This window comes from Pezoporus wallicus, unplaced genomic scaffold, assembly GCF_028554395.1.
Source record: "Pezoporus wallicus isolate ANWC-B61680 ecotype Strahan unplaced genomic scaffold, APGP_CSIRO_Pwel_v1 contig_7545, whole genome shotgun sequence".
NCBI classification, from domain to species: domain Eukaryota; kingdom Metazoa; phylum Chordata; class Aves; order Psittaciformes; family Psittacidae; genus Pezoporus; species Pezoporus wallicus.
The window spans coordinates 1,992,138-2,009,404 of NW_026642398.1; the positions used below are offsets into that span (position 1 = coordinate 1,992,138).

General features: G+C 43.2%; 1 protein-coding gene across 5 annotated transcripts in view; it reads left to right on the forward strand.

Moving 5' to 3' along the window:
• The window catches only part of TRAPPC9 (trafficking protein particle complex subunit 9), a 493,542-nt gene that overhangs the window by 37,976 nt on the left and 438,299 nt on the right, over nucleotides 1-17,267 (forward strand). For all 5 annotated transcript variants that reach the window (XM_057429745.1, XM_057429746.1, XM_057429748.1 and 2 more), the window contains 2 exons: nucleotides 9,073-9,199; nucleotides 14,405-14,550. In XM_057429745.1, coding sequence (XP_057285728.1) covers nucleotides 9,073-9,199; nucleotides 14,405-14,550 — 273 coding nt within the window. The remainder of the gene's footprint in view (nucleotides 1-9,072; nucleotides 9,200-14,404; nucleotides 14,551-17,267) is intronic.

Genomic DNA, 17,267 nt, shown 5'->3' on the forward strand with positions numbered 1-17,267 from the left:
AGGGGAGTGGCTTTAAACTGACAGAGGGGAGATTGAGATTAGATATAAGGAAGAAATTCTTTCCTGTGAGGGTGCTGAGGCACTGGCACAGGGTGCCCAGAGAAGCTGTGGCTGCCCCATTCCTGGCAGTGTTCAAGGCCAGGTTGGACACAGGGGCTTGGAGCACCCTGCTCTAGTGGAAGGTGTCCCTGCCCGTGGCAGGGCGTTGGAACTGGATGAGCTTTAAGGTATTTTCTGACCCAAACCATTCTGTGATTCCATGAGTTCTCACTCACTCTGGTCATTTTTAGATCCAGCTGTCCTGTCAGCTTGCATGTGGTTCCTGTCTAACTGGTTACCTAATGTCTATAGGTAGGGGTCTGAAATGTGGCTATTCGGGGCAGTATAAAATCATAGGTAAGTGATGAGGTGAGCAGCTCGAGAGAGGACGCCTTCAACACCGGAGCGGGGGGAGATCAGCGTCCAGGAGCCTCAACTCCGAGCGACAAGAGCCACCGAGGGAGCCTCGAGTCCTCGACGGGACCTGCCCAGGAGCCGGCAGCTCAGCTGACGTCAGCAGCTGACTCACAGGGGGCGGAGCCAGGAGCAGCGGCACCAGCGCTGATTGGGTAAAAACCTGCCCCAGGGAGCGCGGAGAGCAGAGCGGGTCAGGGAGGTTTGTGTGGGCAGGAGAGCGGTGATGGTGAGCGCTCGGCGTGTGATGGTGAGCGCTCGGCGTATGAGCAGGGCCCGGTCCGGGAGCTCTGCTCTGGCTGCCCCGGCGGTGGCAGCGTAGGCACCCAGACAGAGCCGATGAGAGGGGAGGCTGCAGTGCAGAGCTCGGGGTGCAGAGAGTGCCTGCACTGGTCTGGTGAGGGGAGGGTGCACAATGGGCAGGGCTGCACTCGGTGCTCCCTGGTGGAGGTGCTCCTGCAGCAGGGGCTGAGCTGCGGGATGCTGTTAAAAGACTGCGAGATGTCAGGGAAGCTGAGAGGAAGCAGGAATGCTTGCTCCCGGCCCAAACTGTGCAGGGGCCTCGAGCTTCACCTCTGCCTCATGAAGGGAAGAAGGAGGCCGTTAACCTGGGAAGCTTGGAATTAGTGACAAAAAAAAAACAAGAAGGAAAAGGGCAACCAAAAGCAAGGGGCTTTCCGCTAAATCCCCTGTCCCCACGCAGAACCGCTTTGCTGTCCTGCAGGGGGCTAATGAGGAAGCGCACTCGAGCCAGAACAGCCGGCTGATGCACTGCTAAAGAAGATCTCTACTGGTGCTGCCAGGAAAAAGCAGCGGATCATAGTAGTAGGGGACTCTACACTGAAAGGGACAGAAGCACTCGTCTGCCGGCCAGACCCCGTCTCAAGGGAGGTGTGTTGCCTACCGGGGGCACGGATCAGGGATGTGGCAGAGAGGCTGCCTGCTCTAGTAAGTCCCACGGACTATTACCCACTCCTGGTGGTACATGTGGGTGCTAGGGACATAGATAGTAGTAGCCTGGGGAACATAAGGACTACAGAGCCCTGGGGGAGGTGGTTAGGGGCTCTGGAGCTCAGGTGGTCTTTTCATCACTTCTCCAGGGTACAGGGGAGGACCTAAAAAAAGTTAGGAGGATTGGCCAGGTTAAAAACTGGTTAGAAGGGTGGTGTCATAGTCAGGGGTTTGGGTGTCTTGAACACGGCACCCAAGTTTGTAGGCCAGGTCTAGTGGAGGCTGGTGGAGCTGGTCTAAGGGAAAGAGCAGTTTTGGCAGGAGGCTTGCCAGACTGGTCAAGGAGGCTTTAAACTAGTTGTGTTGGGGGAGGGGGGCATCATTCCATTCCAAAACACCCAGTCAGTTGCCAGAACCTATAATAAATGCTCGGAGCAATGTAGAGATATCCCAGCCACTCCAGCCAATGAGCCAGCTTCAGTTGGAGCTCGGCTCAGATGCCTCTATACAAATGCCCGTAGCATGGGGAACAGACAAGAGGAATTAGAGAGCTGTGCACATCTACGGGGATATGGTATAATAAGCATCACAGAAACATGGTGGGATGGCTCCTACGACTGGAGTGTTGGAATGGAAGGTTACAGGCTCTTTAGGAAAGACAGGCCTGGCAGGCGGGGAGGGGGAGTTGCCCTTTATGTTAGGGATAGGCTGGAGAGTATGGAACTCTGGGGACAGGTGAGCAGCCCACAGAGAGTTTGTGGGTCAGGGTTAAAGGGAATATAGCTATGGGAGACATTACTGTGGGGTCTGTTACAGACCGCCTGATCAAGGAGGACCTGCGGATGAAGCACTCCACAGACAGATAGGAAAAGCCTCACGCTCGCAGGCCCTTGTTCTCATGGGGGACTTCAACCACCCTGGCAGCTGTTGGAAGGATGGTATGGCCCGGCACAAGCAATCCAGGAGGTTACTTGATTGTGTGGAAGGCAACTTCCTTCTGCAAGTAATAGAGGAGCCGACAAGGAGAGGTGCCATGCTTGTCCTCGTGCTCACCAACAGGGAAGGGCTCGTTGGAAATGTGATGCTCCAGGGCAGCCTTGGATGCAGCGGTCATGAGATGCTCGAATTTGAGATCCTCAGGACAGTGAGAAGAGCGTGCAGCAAGCTCACTGCCCTGGACTTCAAAAGAGCAGACTTTGGCCTCGTCAGGAACCTGCTTAGTAAGATTCCAAGGGATACAGTCCTAGAGGGCAGAAGGGCCCAAGATTGTTGGTTGATATTCAAGGATCACCTGCTACAAGCTAGTAGTGTTGCATCTCAACTAGAAGGAAGTGCAGCAGGAGGGCCAGGAGACCTCCTTGGATGGATAAGGAGCTCCTGAGGAAAATTCAGTTGAAAAAAGAGGCTTATAATAAGTGGAAGGAAGGACAGGTGGCCTGGGAAGAGTACAGGGATGTTGTCCGAGAAGCTAGGGACCAGGTTAGGAAAGATAAGGCTCAGTTAGAATTAAACTTAGCTAGAGGTATTAAGGATAACCAGAAGGGATTCTACAGGTACATAGCAAATAAAAAACAGACTAGGGAGAATGTAGGCTCCCTCAGGAAGCTCTTGGGAGAACTGGCTACACAGGATTTGGAGAAGGCTGAGGTTCTGAATGACTTCTTTGCCTCGGTCTTCACTGGCAAAGGCTCTGACCAAACCACCCAAGTCTTGGAAGGCAGATGCGGGGACTGTGAGAATGAAGACCTTGGACCCACTGTAGGAGAGGAACTGGTTCGAGACCATCTTAAAAATCTGAACGTGCACAAGTCCATGGGTCCTGATGAGATCCATCCGCGGGTCCTGAAGGAGCTGGTGAATGAAGTTGCTAAGCCACTGGCCATCATATTTGAGAAATCCTGGCAGTCAGGTGAAGTTCCCGATGACTGGAAAAAGGGAAATATAACCCCCATTTTCAAGAAGGGGAAAATGGATGACCCAGGGAATCACAGAGCAGTCAGTCTCACCTCTGTGCCTGGCAAAATCTTGGAGCAGATTCTCCTGGAAGGCATGCTAAGGCACATGAAAATCAACAAGGTGCTTGGTGACAGCCAGCATGGCTTCACTAAGGGGAAATCCTGCCTGACCAACTTGGTGGCCTTCTATGATGGGGCTACAGAACTGATGGACAGGGGTAGAGCAGTTGATGTCATCTACCTGGACTTGTGCAAAGCGTTCGACACTGTCGCACACGACATCCTTGTCTCTAAATTGGAGCGACATCAATTTGATGGATGGACCACTCGGTGGATAAAGAACTGGCTGGATGGCCGCACACAAAGAGTTGTGGTCAATGGCTCAATGTCCAGCTGGAGACCAGTAACGAGTGGTGTCCCTCAGGGATCGGTGTTGGGACCGGTCTAGTTTAACATCTTTGTCGCTGACATGGACAGTGGGATTGAGTGCGCCCTCAGCAAGTTTGCCGATGACACCAAGCTGTGAGGTTCAGTTGATTTGCTGGAGGGAAGGAATGCCATCCAGAGGGACCTTGACACGCTTGTGAGGTGGGCTGATGCCAAACTCATGAAATTTAACCATGCCAAGTGCAAGGTCCTACACGTGGGTTGGAGCAATCCCAGGCACAGCTACAGGTTGGGCAGAGAAGAGATTCAGAGCAGCCCTGTGGAGAAGGACTTGGGGGTGTTGGTCGATGGGAAAATGAACATGAGCCGGCTTCAGTGTGCGCTTGCAGCCCAGCAAGCCAACCGTATCCTGGGCTGCATCAAAAGGAGCGTGACCAGCAAGTGGAAGGAGGTGATCCTGCCCCTCTACTCTGCTCTTGTGAGACCTCACCTGGAGTATTGTGTGCAGTTCTGGTGTCCTCAACATAAAAAGGACATGGAACTGTTGAAACAAGTCCAGAGAAGGGCCACGAGGATGATCAGGGGACTGGAGCACCTCCTGTATGAAGACAGGCTGAGGAAGTTGGGGCTGTTCAGCCTGGAGAAGAGAAGGCTGCGTGGAGACCTCACAGCAGCCTTCCAGTATCTGAATGGGGCCTATAGAGATGCTGGAGAGGGACTCTTCATTAGAGATTGTAGTGACAGGACAAGGGGTAACGGGTTAAAACTTAAACAGGGGAAGTTTAGGTTGGATATAAGGAGGAAGTTCTTTCCTGTTAGGGTGCTGAGGCACTGGAATAGGTTGCCCAGGGAGGTTGTGAATGCTCCATCCCTGGCAGTGTTCAAGACCAGGTTGGACGAGGCCTTGGGTGATATGATGTAGCGGAAGGTGTCCCTGCCCATGACAGGGGGGTTGGAACTGGATGATCTTAAGGTCCTTTCCAACCCTAACGATTCTATGATTCTATGATGAGATTTATTGCAGGAGGGAATATTGGAATGAGAACTGAGCATTCCTTGTGTTGCTTTCAAAACAACTTGTTCAAGTATCACGTCTCTCAGTAGTTTGAAGTTCCGCTTACTTGCTCCATGTATTTTTAGGAAAACATCAGAGATGCTGTTTGTTTGCTAAAAATGTAGAAAATGCCATCATCTAATGCCCCTCAGAGTTATGTCATGGAAAACCAGGTGATGCTTGCCTGCAGATTAGAGGAGACCTGTTCCTTTTCTGCTGAATTAAACCACCATAATACCGAATTAGTGGCTTGCTCATGCAAGTCTTGCTAAGGCAGTTCACTCTCCACATTACCTTGCTTGTGGCAGGAAATGTGCTGAGTGTACAACTTGGATGCTTTCCGTCCATCTGTATCTATCTGAAAGTGGTGTTGAGGGACTGCCTGGAAGCTCATGAAGGCTTGCATATGTACTATAATCCAGTCAAGCTAAAAAGTTTGTAGTGGCTACTGTCTATGAATACTCAATTTCTACTTCAGCTTTTGTGAGGGTCTTACTGTATTTTGTGGCCTTTTGATATTAGTTTTTGCTGTAAAGAATATACTGCATCTTGATGTCAGGGTGATGCTGAAGAAGGCAGGGTGATGCTGAAGAAGGCAGGGTGATGCCGAAGATACTGCTGGCAGCAGACAAGCACTGACCTTGTGTTTCTTCTCTCCCTGTCTGAGGGGCACCAAGCCATTTTCTTCTTTCTTTTGTAAAGAAAAATATATATGGGTGCAGAAGCTACTGTTTCTATTGCTTTTTATGCTGTCAGACTCGACTTTTCTGTCTTGTGACATGTTACTAGTAATCTGTCAAGGAGATGTTGGTGTCTTTCTTCTGGAGAGAGTTGGGTACTGACTGCTCCAGGTGTTCTTGGACTTCTCCTTTGTGAATGTTATTTGCTGTTTTCAGGGGGGAAGGAAAAGATCAGCCAGCACCAAGAGCCCCGGGTACTAGGTTTATTTGTTAAAACATTGATTCTGGGCTTATCACCAGGGGAAAAATGGAATTCAGGTGGCTTTGAGCTCTTAGTTTCCTGAGTTTCATTTTCAGTGTTTTAATGGGTTCCATGAGGAAACAAAGTCATTTGTCTTCCAGAGTAATTGGCAGGTCAGACCTAAAATGTTCCCTTCCTTCATTCTACCTTGCTGTAGGTTGTTCTGTAAGGCACACAGTAACTTGATCAAAACAAGGTCAACCAGTTATTTGCCAGAAAACAAACACATTCTTAATATTTGACTTAGTTTTTAATGGGTAATGACTGAGACTCAGTCTGAGTATTTAAAATCTGTTCAAATATTAAAGAGCTAAAATGTACAGTTCAAGCAATTGTGTTCATCTGATTTTAGCAGTTACCTGCCAAGTCATGAAATCCTCTTTGTGTGATACTGTTAAATCACAGTTACTGAAGTGCCTAAAAATACTAGTCTGTAACTGACCTTCCTTCCTTGTGTGTTTTTTCCATGTCTCCATTATTGTGAAATACTGCTTCGCATTATTGTGAAACCAGCAGAAAATCTCTTCTTTTTCACATTTAGAAGCTTCCAGTCACAAATGTGTGCTAACTCTGCGTTCAGATTTTTGTATTCTCACATTAGAAGAAGGTCCAGAAAAGCTCTGGGACAAAACCAGTGTTCATTGTGTTGCCATGAAAGTGGTTAAGCAAAAAATCATCAAGAATACTGTTGGAATATTAAGTTGTCAGAAGCAGCCAAAAAAAAAAAAAGGTAATGAAACCGATTTGGTATGAAATGGGGAAATTGTGCTAGGTTATACTGAACAAACAGAAGTATGTGCTCGAGTGGCAGCACTGGCTATGACGTGACTTGGTTGGATCTTTGATTGAGTCTGGAGAGAAACTGGAGGAAATAAAATGCTGAACGTAGTTATTTCTGATGAGAAAATAACCCATCGTTTGTCACTCAGTAATACCTACAGGTGAGTATCCAGTAGTGATCCCAGCTGCTGAGCAGGCTTTTAAAGCTGTGAATTCACAGGTTAAGGGATCAAGTGGTAATTGCTCTACTGCTGACGTGTACAACCATGAAGATACTAGGTGGGTGAAAACCTCCAGGAGCAGCTGTTTTCTGTTTCTCCTTTGCAAGGAGAAGGATAAGTACTGGTGATAACTGTTGCAGTCATAGATAGTCATCTAAATTAGAAGTCAGGAAGACTTGGTAGTAGAATAGATTCTCCCGGGAGGTTTCTGATTGTGTCAAATGCGATGACAGGCAGGCAGATGCGAGGAGAATTCGGAGCTGTTGGAAGGTAGCAGTCTGTAGCAGGTTTCTGGCAGCTATTAGGCTTTTCAAATTTGACTTAGTAGGGAAGCTTGAAACATACATTCGTACCACAGAGGTCGGGTAGCAGAGGTGGTGAATGGAGAAAGGCTGGAGGGGGACTTTCTACAAGGGGCATGTAGTGATAGGACAAGGGATAATGGCTTTAACCTGAAAGAGGAGAGATTTAGATTAGATCTAAGGAAGAAACTCTCCACTGTGAGGGTGGTGAGACAATGGAACAGGTTATCCAGAGCAACTGTGGCTGCCCCATCCCTGGCAGTGTTCAAGGCCGGGTTGGATGGGGCTTAGAGCAACCTGCTCCAGTGGAAGGTGTCCCTGCCCATGGTAGGATGTTGGAACTGGAGGAGCTTTAAGGTCCCTTTATACCTAACCTGTTCTATGACTCTATAAAGATCCACTTTTAGAAGTGGCTCTCGAACAAGATCATGCAACTCTTGCTCTTCTGTATCATGAATGCTTCTTGGTACGTCCTATTGATGTAGATTCCTTTAGCATCTCAGCTGACATGAGGTGCTAAATAAAAAGTAATGGAGCTGCTGGCTTGGTAGCAGCATGTGTTAAATGGCATTTCATAAAGTATCAGCATAGGAAAATGTCTTGTTTTAGCCTTGTCCTTGCAGAAAGCGTGATGAGCCTCTGTGAAATAAAAATGTGACTCAAATCTATAAACAAATTAGTTTTGCAGGTGGCAGCATTCTTTCTTTGAACACAATAATTGACAGTGTTTCACACTAGGAAATGAAAGCCAGTTCTTCAGAATGACAGACCTCTAGTTTGATGCAGAATTAAGCTCATACTGTAGTGTTCATCATTCTTGGTAGCTGTGAGCTTTCCATTTCAATGGATTCTACTTGTACTATATGCCCTTGCTCACCTAACATGGAAAATAACAACCTAAATGCTGTAGCCTAAAAATCTTGTTAAAACACTCAATCTTGAACCTGGCTGTGCTACACTGATTTGAATGTATGTCTATGTCTGGTAATGTGTTTTCTGGGAACATTTCCTACACACAAATAGAATGTAGTGAGTAGCTCAAGAGACAGTTCAGTGAAGCATAGACAGAAGCAAAGAAATTTGTCAGATACGTGGCATTAATTTCATAGTGAAGGCAATTACAATCAATGTTTATTTGCTTTGAAAGAGTGCTCATGGCCTTAGAAGCTTACAGACTAATCTGGATTGATGTGGGCAGCACTAACATTGATGGATGTTTGTGCCTTTCAAGGTGTTTGGGGCAGTGACATGGTTTACTGGATACTTTTCTCTCACATTTTTCTCGGTCCTTCCCCTCACAGCCTCTGTGCACGACTTTTTACCTGTTCTTAGAGTGCTGAGGCACTGGCACAGGGTGCCCAGAGAAGCTGTGGCTGCTCCATCCTTGGCAGTGCTCAAGGCCAGCTTGGACAGGGCTTGGAGCAACCTGTTCTAGTGGAAGGTGTCCCTGCCCATGGCAGGAGAGTTGGAACTGGATGATCTTGAGGTCCTTTCCAGCCCTAACTATTCTATGATTCTAACAGAAGCTAACATCAAGTAATTTGTTTCTCTGCTTTGGTATTGTTTATTCTAATGTTTCAGAGCAGGGCTTGTTGACATAACAATGCCATTATTTTTAGCCATAATATGCTTGAGGCCAGTTGTGTCGGGTATTTAGATTTACTGGATAAAATGAAGGAATCTTTATTTTGACAATGAAAACTAACAAAAAGTAGATATAAACAGACTTTTAAAAGCCTGACAAGGCCAGAAAACTTTCTTGCTTAAGGTTGTTTAATTGTATTTGATCCATTCATTAAAACTTCTGAAGCATATCTCTAAGCATTATGTGTAAACATTAGTTGGCATTCCATTAGACTTATTTTGTATAAATACAAAAAAAAAAAAAAAACAAATAGAACTTTTGGTCATAACTTCATCTTAAACTTTTGTTGCATGTATGTTAGAAATTGTTTTTTAACTTTATTTTCAACAAATTTGTTTTCTAGAAAAGAAAGATGTAACACAGAGCTTGGAAAGCTACACAGCAAAATGCCCTGGTACGATGGAATACATCACTCTTCCAGATGGTTTGAAGTTACCTCCTGTTCCGTTCACCAAATTGCCTATTGTGAGGTAAGACTCCAAAATAACAATCTCTAACTTTTGCACAGTACCTGTCACACTTTAAAAGATCCTGGAAGGACATAGACTTCTATAACAGTTGCTCACAGTAACATGGCAAAATGTCAAAATGTCAGCTTGTTTTGAGAAGTTACTAGGCAAAAATAGAGCCTTTGAGCAGAAAATACTTTCTGTGGCCTTTAGTTTCAGGAGGAGAGTAGCTTTTTTTGTTTTAAACTGTCATTCAAGAGTTTCTGATACAGATGAGATCTGCAACTGAGATTTAAGTTAGGTACCGATCATACTGAAAGTCCACAAGTTGAATGCTGTCTCTGTCTGTGGAGCTTGGAAGTCAGCTGGAACTGATGCTTTTTGTGGCTGTTCCTTTCCGGATGCTGCATTTTGAAGCTGGCACCTTCACTGGTCAGTTCTGCATCTGTGTTCCCTTTAGTGCCTCGGTGCCAAAGCACATCATGCAATCAGTCCTATGAATAATACTGTGTTTAGGTTAAAGTCTAGTATGAAGTATTAGAATTAGAGAAAGAAAACAGCTACTGGGCATCAATGATAAAAAAATCTTTGTCAAGAAGTGGCTTTTTTGAAGAAGAGATTCTTTCTGTTCATAAAAGATATAGTAGAAGTTACTGAAAAGAGTTCTTACAGAGTTTGGAGTTCACAGAGGGATGTCATCAAACATTCCATGAAGCAAAAGTTCTAGTATCAAAGAACATAGGGGATAATAAGGTGCATAACCTAATAATGAAAATTATATTGATTTTCAGATCTTAGTTCTTGAAATGAAAATGCATGTTTTACCCTATGGCCACTTTCTGTTACCATGTTCTAACTTACTAATTTCTTTTTACTGAAGAAAGAGATCTTGTCTAACTATCTGTAATGCGCTTAATGTGATAGGTCTGTTCACAGTAACAATGTTGTGTGGGAGGTGCTTGCTTGAGGTGCTTGCTTAAGGTGCAGGTTTGACCAGAACATATGGCTGGCCGTGGGCAGATGGAATTGTATCTGAAATCGGAATGGTCACACCACTTCTAGTGTCCTGGAAAGAGTGTTTTATCTCCTGGTTGGAGCAAGTGCAGAGCTATGTACTGACTGACCATCTAGGTCACCCCTCTTTTAATATGTACTCACAGAGTAAGTCTTCCTTGATGTCTTCCAGCCTTGTTGCCTCACTTAGTGCTGGCAAGGCATCTGGGATGACTTTACAGATACCTGCTTTGCATTGCCTCCACTGTGTTTCAGTAGTGCAGTGTGTACTTTGGAGTTGCAGCTGGTTTTGGCTTCTTGGTTGTGATGTGAACGTATGATCCCAAAATCATAACTGTTAGAACTAAAGCTGTGTATTACAGTGGGAATGTTAGTTGACTAACTTATTATCAGCTAACCTTGGAGTTGATTTAGTTTCACAAAAAAGTCTATGTATAGAGATAAACTAGTCATATTTGACCACCCTAGATCATATTTGCAGTCAAGGCACGTAAGTAGCTGTTTCCAGGTTTTTCTAACATAATTTAGGTGTCTTGTTTAGGATGAATTGAATTACTGGCCTGTGTGGATTGTATTGTTTCATTTTCCATTGGCTTCTTGGTTGGGTGGCCTGTAGCAGACCCCCCATATAACATCGTCTGTCCTTGCCCTCCTTTTAACCCTGACCCATAAGCTTTTGGTTGGTGCCTTTTCCATCCCAAAGCATAGCTCCATGCACTCTAGGTGGTCACTGACATAGAGGGCAGCACACACTCCTCATCTCCCCTGCCTGTCCTTCCTGTACAACCCATATCCTTCCTTCCAACACTCCAGTCATAGGAGCCATCCAAACATGCCAATAAGATCGTAGCTCTGCAGGGCATGCACATGTCTCTAACTTCTTGGTTATTCCCCATGCTGCGTACGTTTGCATAGAGGCATTTACATTTGTATGCTGAGAGAAAGGGACAAGCACATTATCTTTAGTTGTTATTCCTAGTCCTAGCTTTAAGAAATTGCTCACCGTCCAGGTGCTTCATTTACACCATCAGCTTGTGCTGACCTGGCTGCACTCAGAGTACTGAACATAGTTGCTACTGTTTTGCCATGGGATGAGGAACCCAACATCAGCAGTATTTAACAGCGAAGAGTTCCTGTTTGTGCTCTTCTTCTCCTCTCCCTTTTCTTGTTTTTGAAAGTTCTAGAAAAGTCATAGTGATAAAAATTGGTAATCCAACAAAATACTAGTTGTATCTATATATAAAGCCTCCATTTTTACATCTACACAGCAGATGTAGCATGCTGTAGAGTTGTCCAGCTAGTTGGAAAATAGCCATGGTGCAGGAGTGCAGAGCTCTTTCAGCTAAATCATGCTAATATTTGAGACATAAATTATAAGTGTGTGGAAATGTGATTTTGATTAATGTTGAACAATCTAAGTTTATGATTCCATGCTAGAGCCTTCTAGAAACATCCACATTTTTACTGACAATGATGACTTCTGTTTAATGTTGACATTTCATGGTCTACCAGTTTTTAATCCATTTAATAGGGGGTTCTTAATTTGTATGCAGATTTTTTAATCAAAATACTGTCAAACACTGAAATGCAACAGTGAAGTTGGAACATAGTCACACTGTTACCTTTTTCTCCCCCTTGCCTATAAAGCAATAAGAGATACGGCTTGGCAAAACCTTTATATTCCATTACTCATGTCAACCTAGTATGTAATGTCTACCTGTGCTTTATTTAAGTATAGCCTTCTTTATAGTCTTTCATTTTTTGATGTGCATCATGTCTTTTAATTAGATGATTGGTCATATCATAGAATGGTCTGAGTTGGAAAGGACCTTAAGATCATCCAGCTCCAGCCCCTTGCTGGGGGGGCAGGGATGCCTCACAGTAGACTGTGTTGCCAAAGGCTCTGTCCAGCCTGGCCAGAGATGGAGTATTTATCATTTCCTTGGGCAACCCATCCCAGTGCCTCACCACCCTCCCAGTAAAGAACTTCTTCCTTATATCTAACCTGAACTTCCCCTGTTTCAGTTTAAATCCATCACTCCATGTCCTATCGCTACAGTCCCTGATGAAGAGACCCTTTCCAGCATCCTTAGAGCAATCTGGAAAGCTCCGTGATGAATTTTTATTTCTTTCAATGAAGCTTCATAAATTAAAAGCATGTTGGATTGGGAAGTATTCCATTATAGCATAGTATGAAATCATCATCTGGTATTTTCTCAAAATCCAGAATAATTTATTGCTTTTCTATTCTAATAGATAAGATTTCACTATTCCCATTTTCATAACTTACCTGTTACTAAAACTCATTTTCTTACTAATATACTTAAGAAAAAAATTTATTCCTTTTCACCAATGATGTCTTTTAGTTGTCCCTATACACTTTTGTTACTACTTTAAATTTACTTGGGGCCATTTTTTATCTTCCTTTTGTCTACTTCATAGGCTGGCATTTTTTATTTATCTATCTCCATTTCACCTCTAAGCAAAGTTATTTTTAATTAACACAACTTTTTCCAAATACAAGATTTTGATCTTTTGGGGTAGCTACTGAAATTATGTTGTAATTCCTAATTGTCACTCATTTGGATTCAGTCAGGCTGGGCCAGGGACTAGGAAATGTGCATTATTGAAGCTCTTCACACAAAGAAGTTAAATGATTTGCCATGTTCCATGTATGACCTGTGAGGGTACAGCCGATGTGGTTCAAGAATATTCCTTCCACTGTCATGCATTAAGATGAAGCTTATTAAAACTTACATAAATACTGTTTTATGCAATCAGTGTTTATATAATAAAGATGGATGAGCTGAAGCATTTCTCTCTCTATAAATTAAGATTGCTTTTTATTAGCGCTTTATCAAATTTAATGTTTGCTTCCTCAAATAAGTATCATTTTTTTTGTTTGGCTTTAAGTTGCACTCTAATTTCTAGCAGAATTCTATCGGAAGAGGTTTTAAAATACAAAATATTCAGGGATCTGTCACAGTTACTCTTTATTCTTCAGGCTCACATCTGTTATTTTGCATTTGATTATGATGCAGACACTATCACCAGCCAATAATATATAAATGTAATTTCTTTCTTGTTCCAAGTTACTTTTAGTGTTATCTAGTAACTTCTTCTCAGGTGTTTAATATTGGAGAGATAACATGTCTGTGTAGTGCTACTCTTGCAGCTTTGTTATTTTTCAGCAGTAGCTCATTGTCTTGTTTTTTTTTGTATTCATGTACGTTTTATAACTGTCCTGAGGACTTTTCATGCTCTCAATAACAGCTCATTGTTTTGAAGTAAGCTATGATTCTGTAGCGTTGGCAGGTGAATGACTTCAGCGCTATCCTGTAAATGACACAAAATTGTTTTAATAAAGAATACTTATCTGCTTTTCAAAGTGAAGCTACTTACAGAATCGTAGAATCATGGAATGGTTTGGGTTCAAAGGGACCTTAAAACTCATCTGGTTTCCACCCTCTACCACAGGCAGAGACACCTTCCACTAGAGCAGGCTGCTCCAACCCCCATCCAGCCTGGCCTAGAACAGTTACAGGGATGGGGCAGCTTCTCTGGGCAACCTGTTTCTAGATGATTTGATTTTGTATTATAATTTTCTAAATCAGTTTTAAGTTGTTTCTGTGACCTTTACAGTGGAAAAAGGCAGGTTTCTTTCTTAGTGCTCCAGTGCTCTTGTCACAGTATTTGAAGCACTTCATAAAACATGAGAATTTAATCATGTACTGTAACATTTATAATCTCTCTGGTTTATTATGGCATTATGAAAGAATGCTAGGGAGCTAAGTTTTTCAGTGGGAGGTGGATGTAGGAAAGGGGGGAGGAAGGGAATTAATCGTTGAAGAAGTTGGGCTTTTATGGCATTCTAGCACTTGGCTTCTTAATTGGTTTTAGAAGTCTCCTTGGGTTTTAGCTAGACCTAACTCACGTGTCTCCTGAATCACCTCTCTGGTGAGGTTTGGTTTTGTTGGTTTCTACAGCAGGTGCTTTTCCTTTGGGATTTCTTTTCCGAGAGCTTTCGGAAACTTTGTCTTCAGTTTCCTTGGGTTGCTATTACTTTCTTTTGTACTGCAGGTGTTTACTTCACGTTTTCTATTTCATGTGTATTAATCAGTGCTCAGAGTGGCATTTAGTATTTATCAGTTCATTTTTAACACAACCAGCTATTATAAAATAGAACTTTACAAAGTGATTTTTACTGAACAGATCGGTGAAGCTCTTGAACCTCCCAACCAGTCTCCGACCTCACAAAGTGAAAAGTCTACTTGGTCAGAATGTGTCAACCAAAAGCCCCTTCATATATTCTCCAATTATTGCGCACAGTCGTGGGGAAGAAAGAAGTAAGAAAATAGGTAAGAATATTTTTCATCATTTTCCATTGTTTTGTTAAATTAGAAAATCTTTCTTGGTCAAGGCAAGCAAGTATGTACATTGCTTTCTTGTGTTGGAAATAATCAGCTTCTTAGCCTACAGTTCTGAAGAAGCAAAGCTTTGTTTTCTGTGAGACAGTTTCACATTCAAAAGAGGAATAAAGTTTCAGAGATGATCAAATTTGATCTTCAGAGGCGATAAACTTCCTTTATTTCCATCTCACGCAAAAGAGAAATCAGGGAAAACTTAGTTCTGACGCATTCTGTTCAGCGGTAGCCAGCTTAGCCAGTTATCATGTGTGGTGCCCTGAGGTAGATGCATTGCTGGGGTTTCTCCTTTTCTGATAAGGGTATCATGATGAACATGAAGAAATAAGGGTGAAGGACCTGCAGTTTCTTGGATGAAAGATGCAAATCCATAGGGAACTGGACTGAGGTCGTTCACCACCTATGGAATCCCAGTGTTAGACTGCTTGGATTTTAAAATTGGTTTTCAATTTCTCTCTTTCAGGAGAAAAAATGCATCTATCTGATATCTTACTATGATTTAACCTGCATTTTGTGAAATGGTTCAAGTTAGGATTTGTGTATGTGCACTGTGTACCATAGGAGTTTTATATTCTACAGGGCAGTAGCTCCTTTTATGTTTTTATTTAGCCTAAGGAGATGTCTGAACTGTGTGTGTTCCTGTAAAGCATTTGTCTTCTTAAGTACATACACAGTGTGTTCACTTTTAAAAGCCTTTAATGTTTCGTTCAAAGTTTTGCAAGCAAAGGAATGTACAAAATAGAATCAGATACTTCCTTTGAAAGGAGATGGGAAATTTAATGGACTTTGAAACTAATGAGAATATTTTAATTACATGTATTTAATGAAAAGCAATGCCGTTAACAAATGAACAGTGTTTTTCTTACATGGAAGTATGTAAGCCATATTTTGGTTAAATTATTGTTAGAGCAAAGGAAATCAAGTACTGCTGACAAACCAAAGCAAAACAAAATTCTTTAGAAGTCTTGAGGAAGTGCTTTCAGCTTGAAAAGCTTTTCTGTTTGGAAACAGTAAATGGGATAATTATTTTCTGGTTAAATTGCTTTAATTGCATGCTTGTCATAAGAAATAAACCTGCTGATTTTGATATAAATTTTTCTTTGTTGTTTTAAAGTGCTGATAGTCTAAAGCAGAAAGAATGCACAATGTAGTAAATTTGGCAACTAATGTCATACCTATATTAGATGCTATAAATGTAGCTGTTTAACTAGGACCACATAGTTTTACCTTTTGTAAGCTTTTCCCCCAGGGAAGCAATTCTGTAACATTGCCCTGGTGTCTTTTGCATGGGGTAGCTACATCTTCTGGAAAGGAGACCAGAGGTAGCTAGTGAGATCTCAACATTTCATGGGAAAGGAAGCCCAGACAAGATAATCTAGCACTCTGTCTAGTTGCATCTTGAAAAGCTCTAATAACGTGGACTCTTAGCACATCTCTGGGGAGGTTGTTCCAGTGAATGATCATTTTCACTGTAAGAAATTTCTCTCATTATTAGATGAAACCTCTCTTGGTGCAGCTTGTACTCATTGCCCCTTGCCTTCTCTATCTGTTTCCTTGTGAAAAGAGCCTCTATCCTCTTTATAGGAAGCTTGGGGTATTGACACGTTCCCCCTGAGCGTTCTCTTCTCTACGGAGTAGAGACTTAACTCCTTCAGTCTTTCCTTATGGGGGGTGTTTCAGCATCCTCTTGATCATTTTTGTGGCACTCCATCGCATTCTGTCCACATCTGTCTTGAACTGTGGGGACCAGAACTGGACGTAGTACTTCATGTGTGGCCTGACAATGGCTGAGTAGAGTAGGAAGATCACATCTCTGCTAGCAATGCCCCTGCAAATGCAGCCCAGGATCCAATTCACCTTTGTTGCTGCAGCAGCGTGCTGATGGCTCCTGTTCAGCTTGTCTACCAGGACCCCCAGGTCCTTTCAACAGAGTTGCTCCTCAACCATCTAAAGATCCTGGCCTGTACTGGGCTCTTTGGTTATGTCATTGCAGGTGCAGGGCACTGCACTTGTCACGTCATTGGACACTACCCCCCCAAGTTCATTAGTTTAAAGCAAGACTGGCAAGTCAGCCAAGCCCCTAGCAAAGGTTCTCCTGCACTTCTTGGTAGTGAATCCTGTCTCTCCCCATTAGGCTGTATTTGTTGAGGGACTCACCATGATCATAGAAACCAAGGCTCCAGTGACTGTACGAGCCCTGAAGCCAGGTATTCATCTGCATAATGGATTGACTTCTGCCTGCACCCCTGATTGGCAAGGCAGAGAAGAAAATCACTTGTGCTGCCAGGGAGTATATTCCAGGGATCATATCTGTAAAATTAAATAATCCTAGAATCCTTTCTTTTTGGGAGGAAAGGCAGATTAAGGTACCAGACAAATCAGTGGTTTGTGTTTAATACTTCGATGAAATCAATAGTTTCCAACATGTTCTTCTCATTTTCCAGAATCACTTTTTACGCAGTTATATTCATGAAAGCGTTGTCAGGAAAAACATTCCAATCTTGTGGTAGTTCTTACAGTGTAGAAATTGATTTAGGAGGACTGAAGTGCCTACTTTGGCTGCTACAAGTGCTTATGTTGATTCAGTCAAGCATAATGGGGCTTCGGTGCTTAGATCTCTTTGAAGCTCTGTACTATACCTCTTTTGAGGA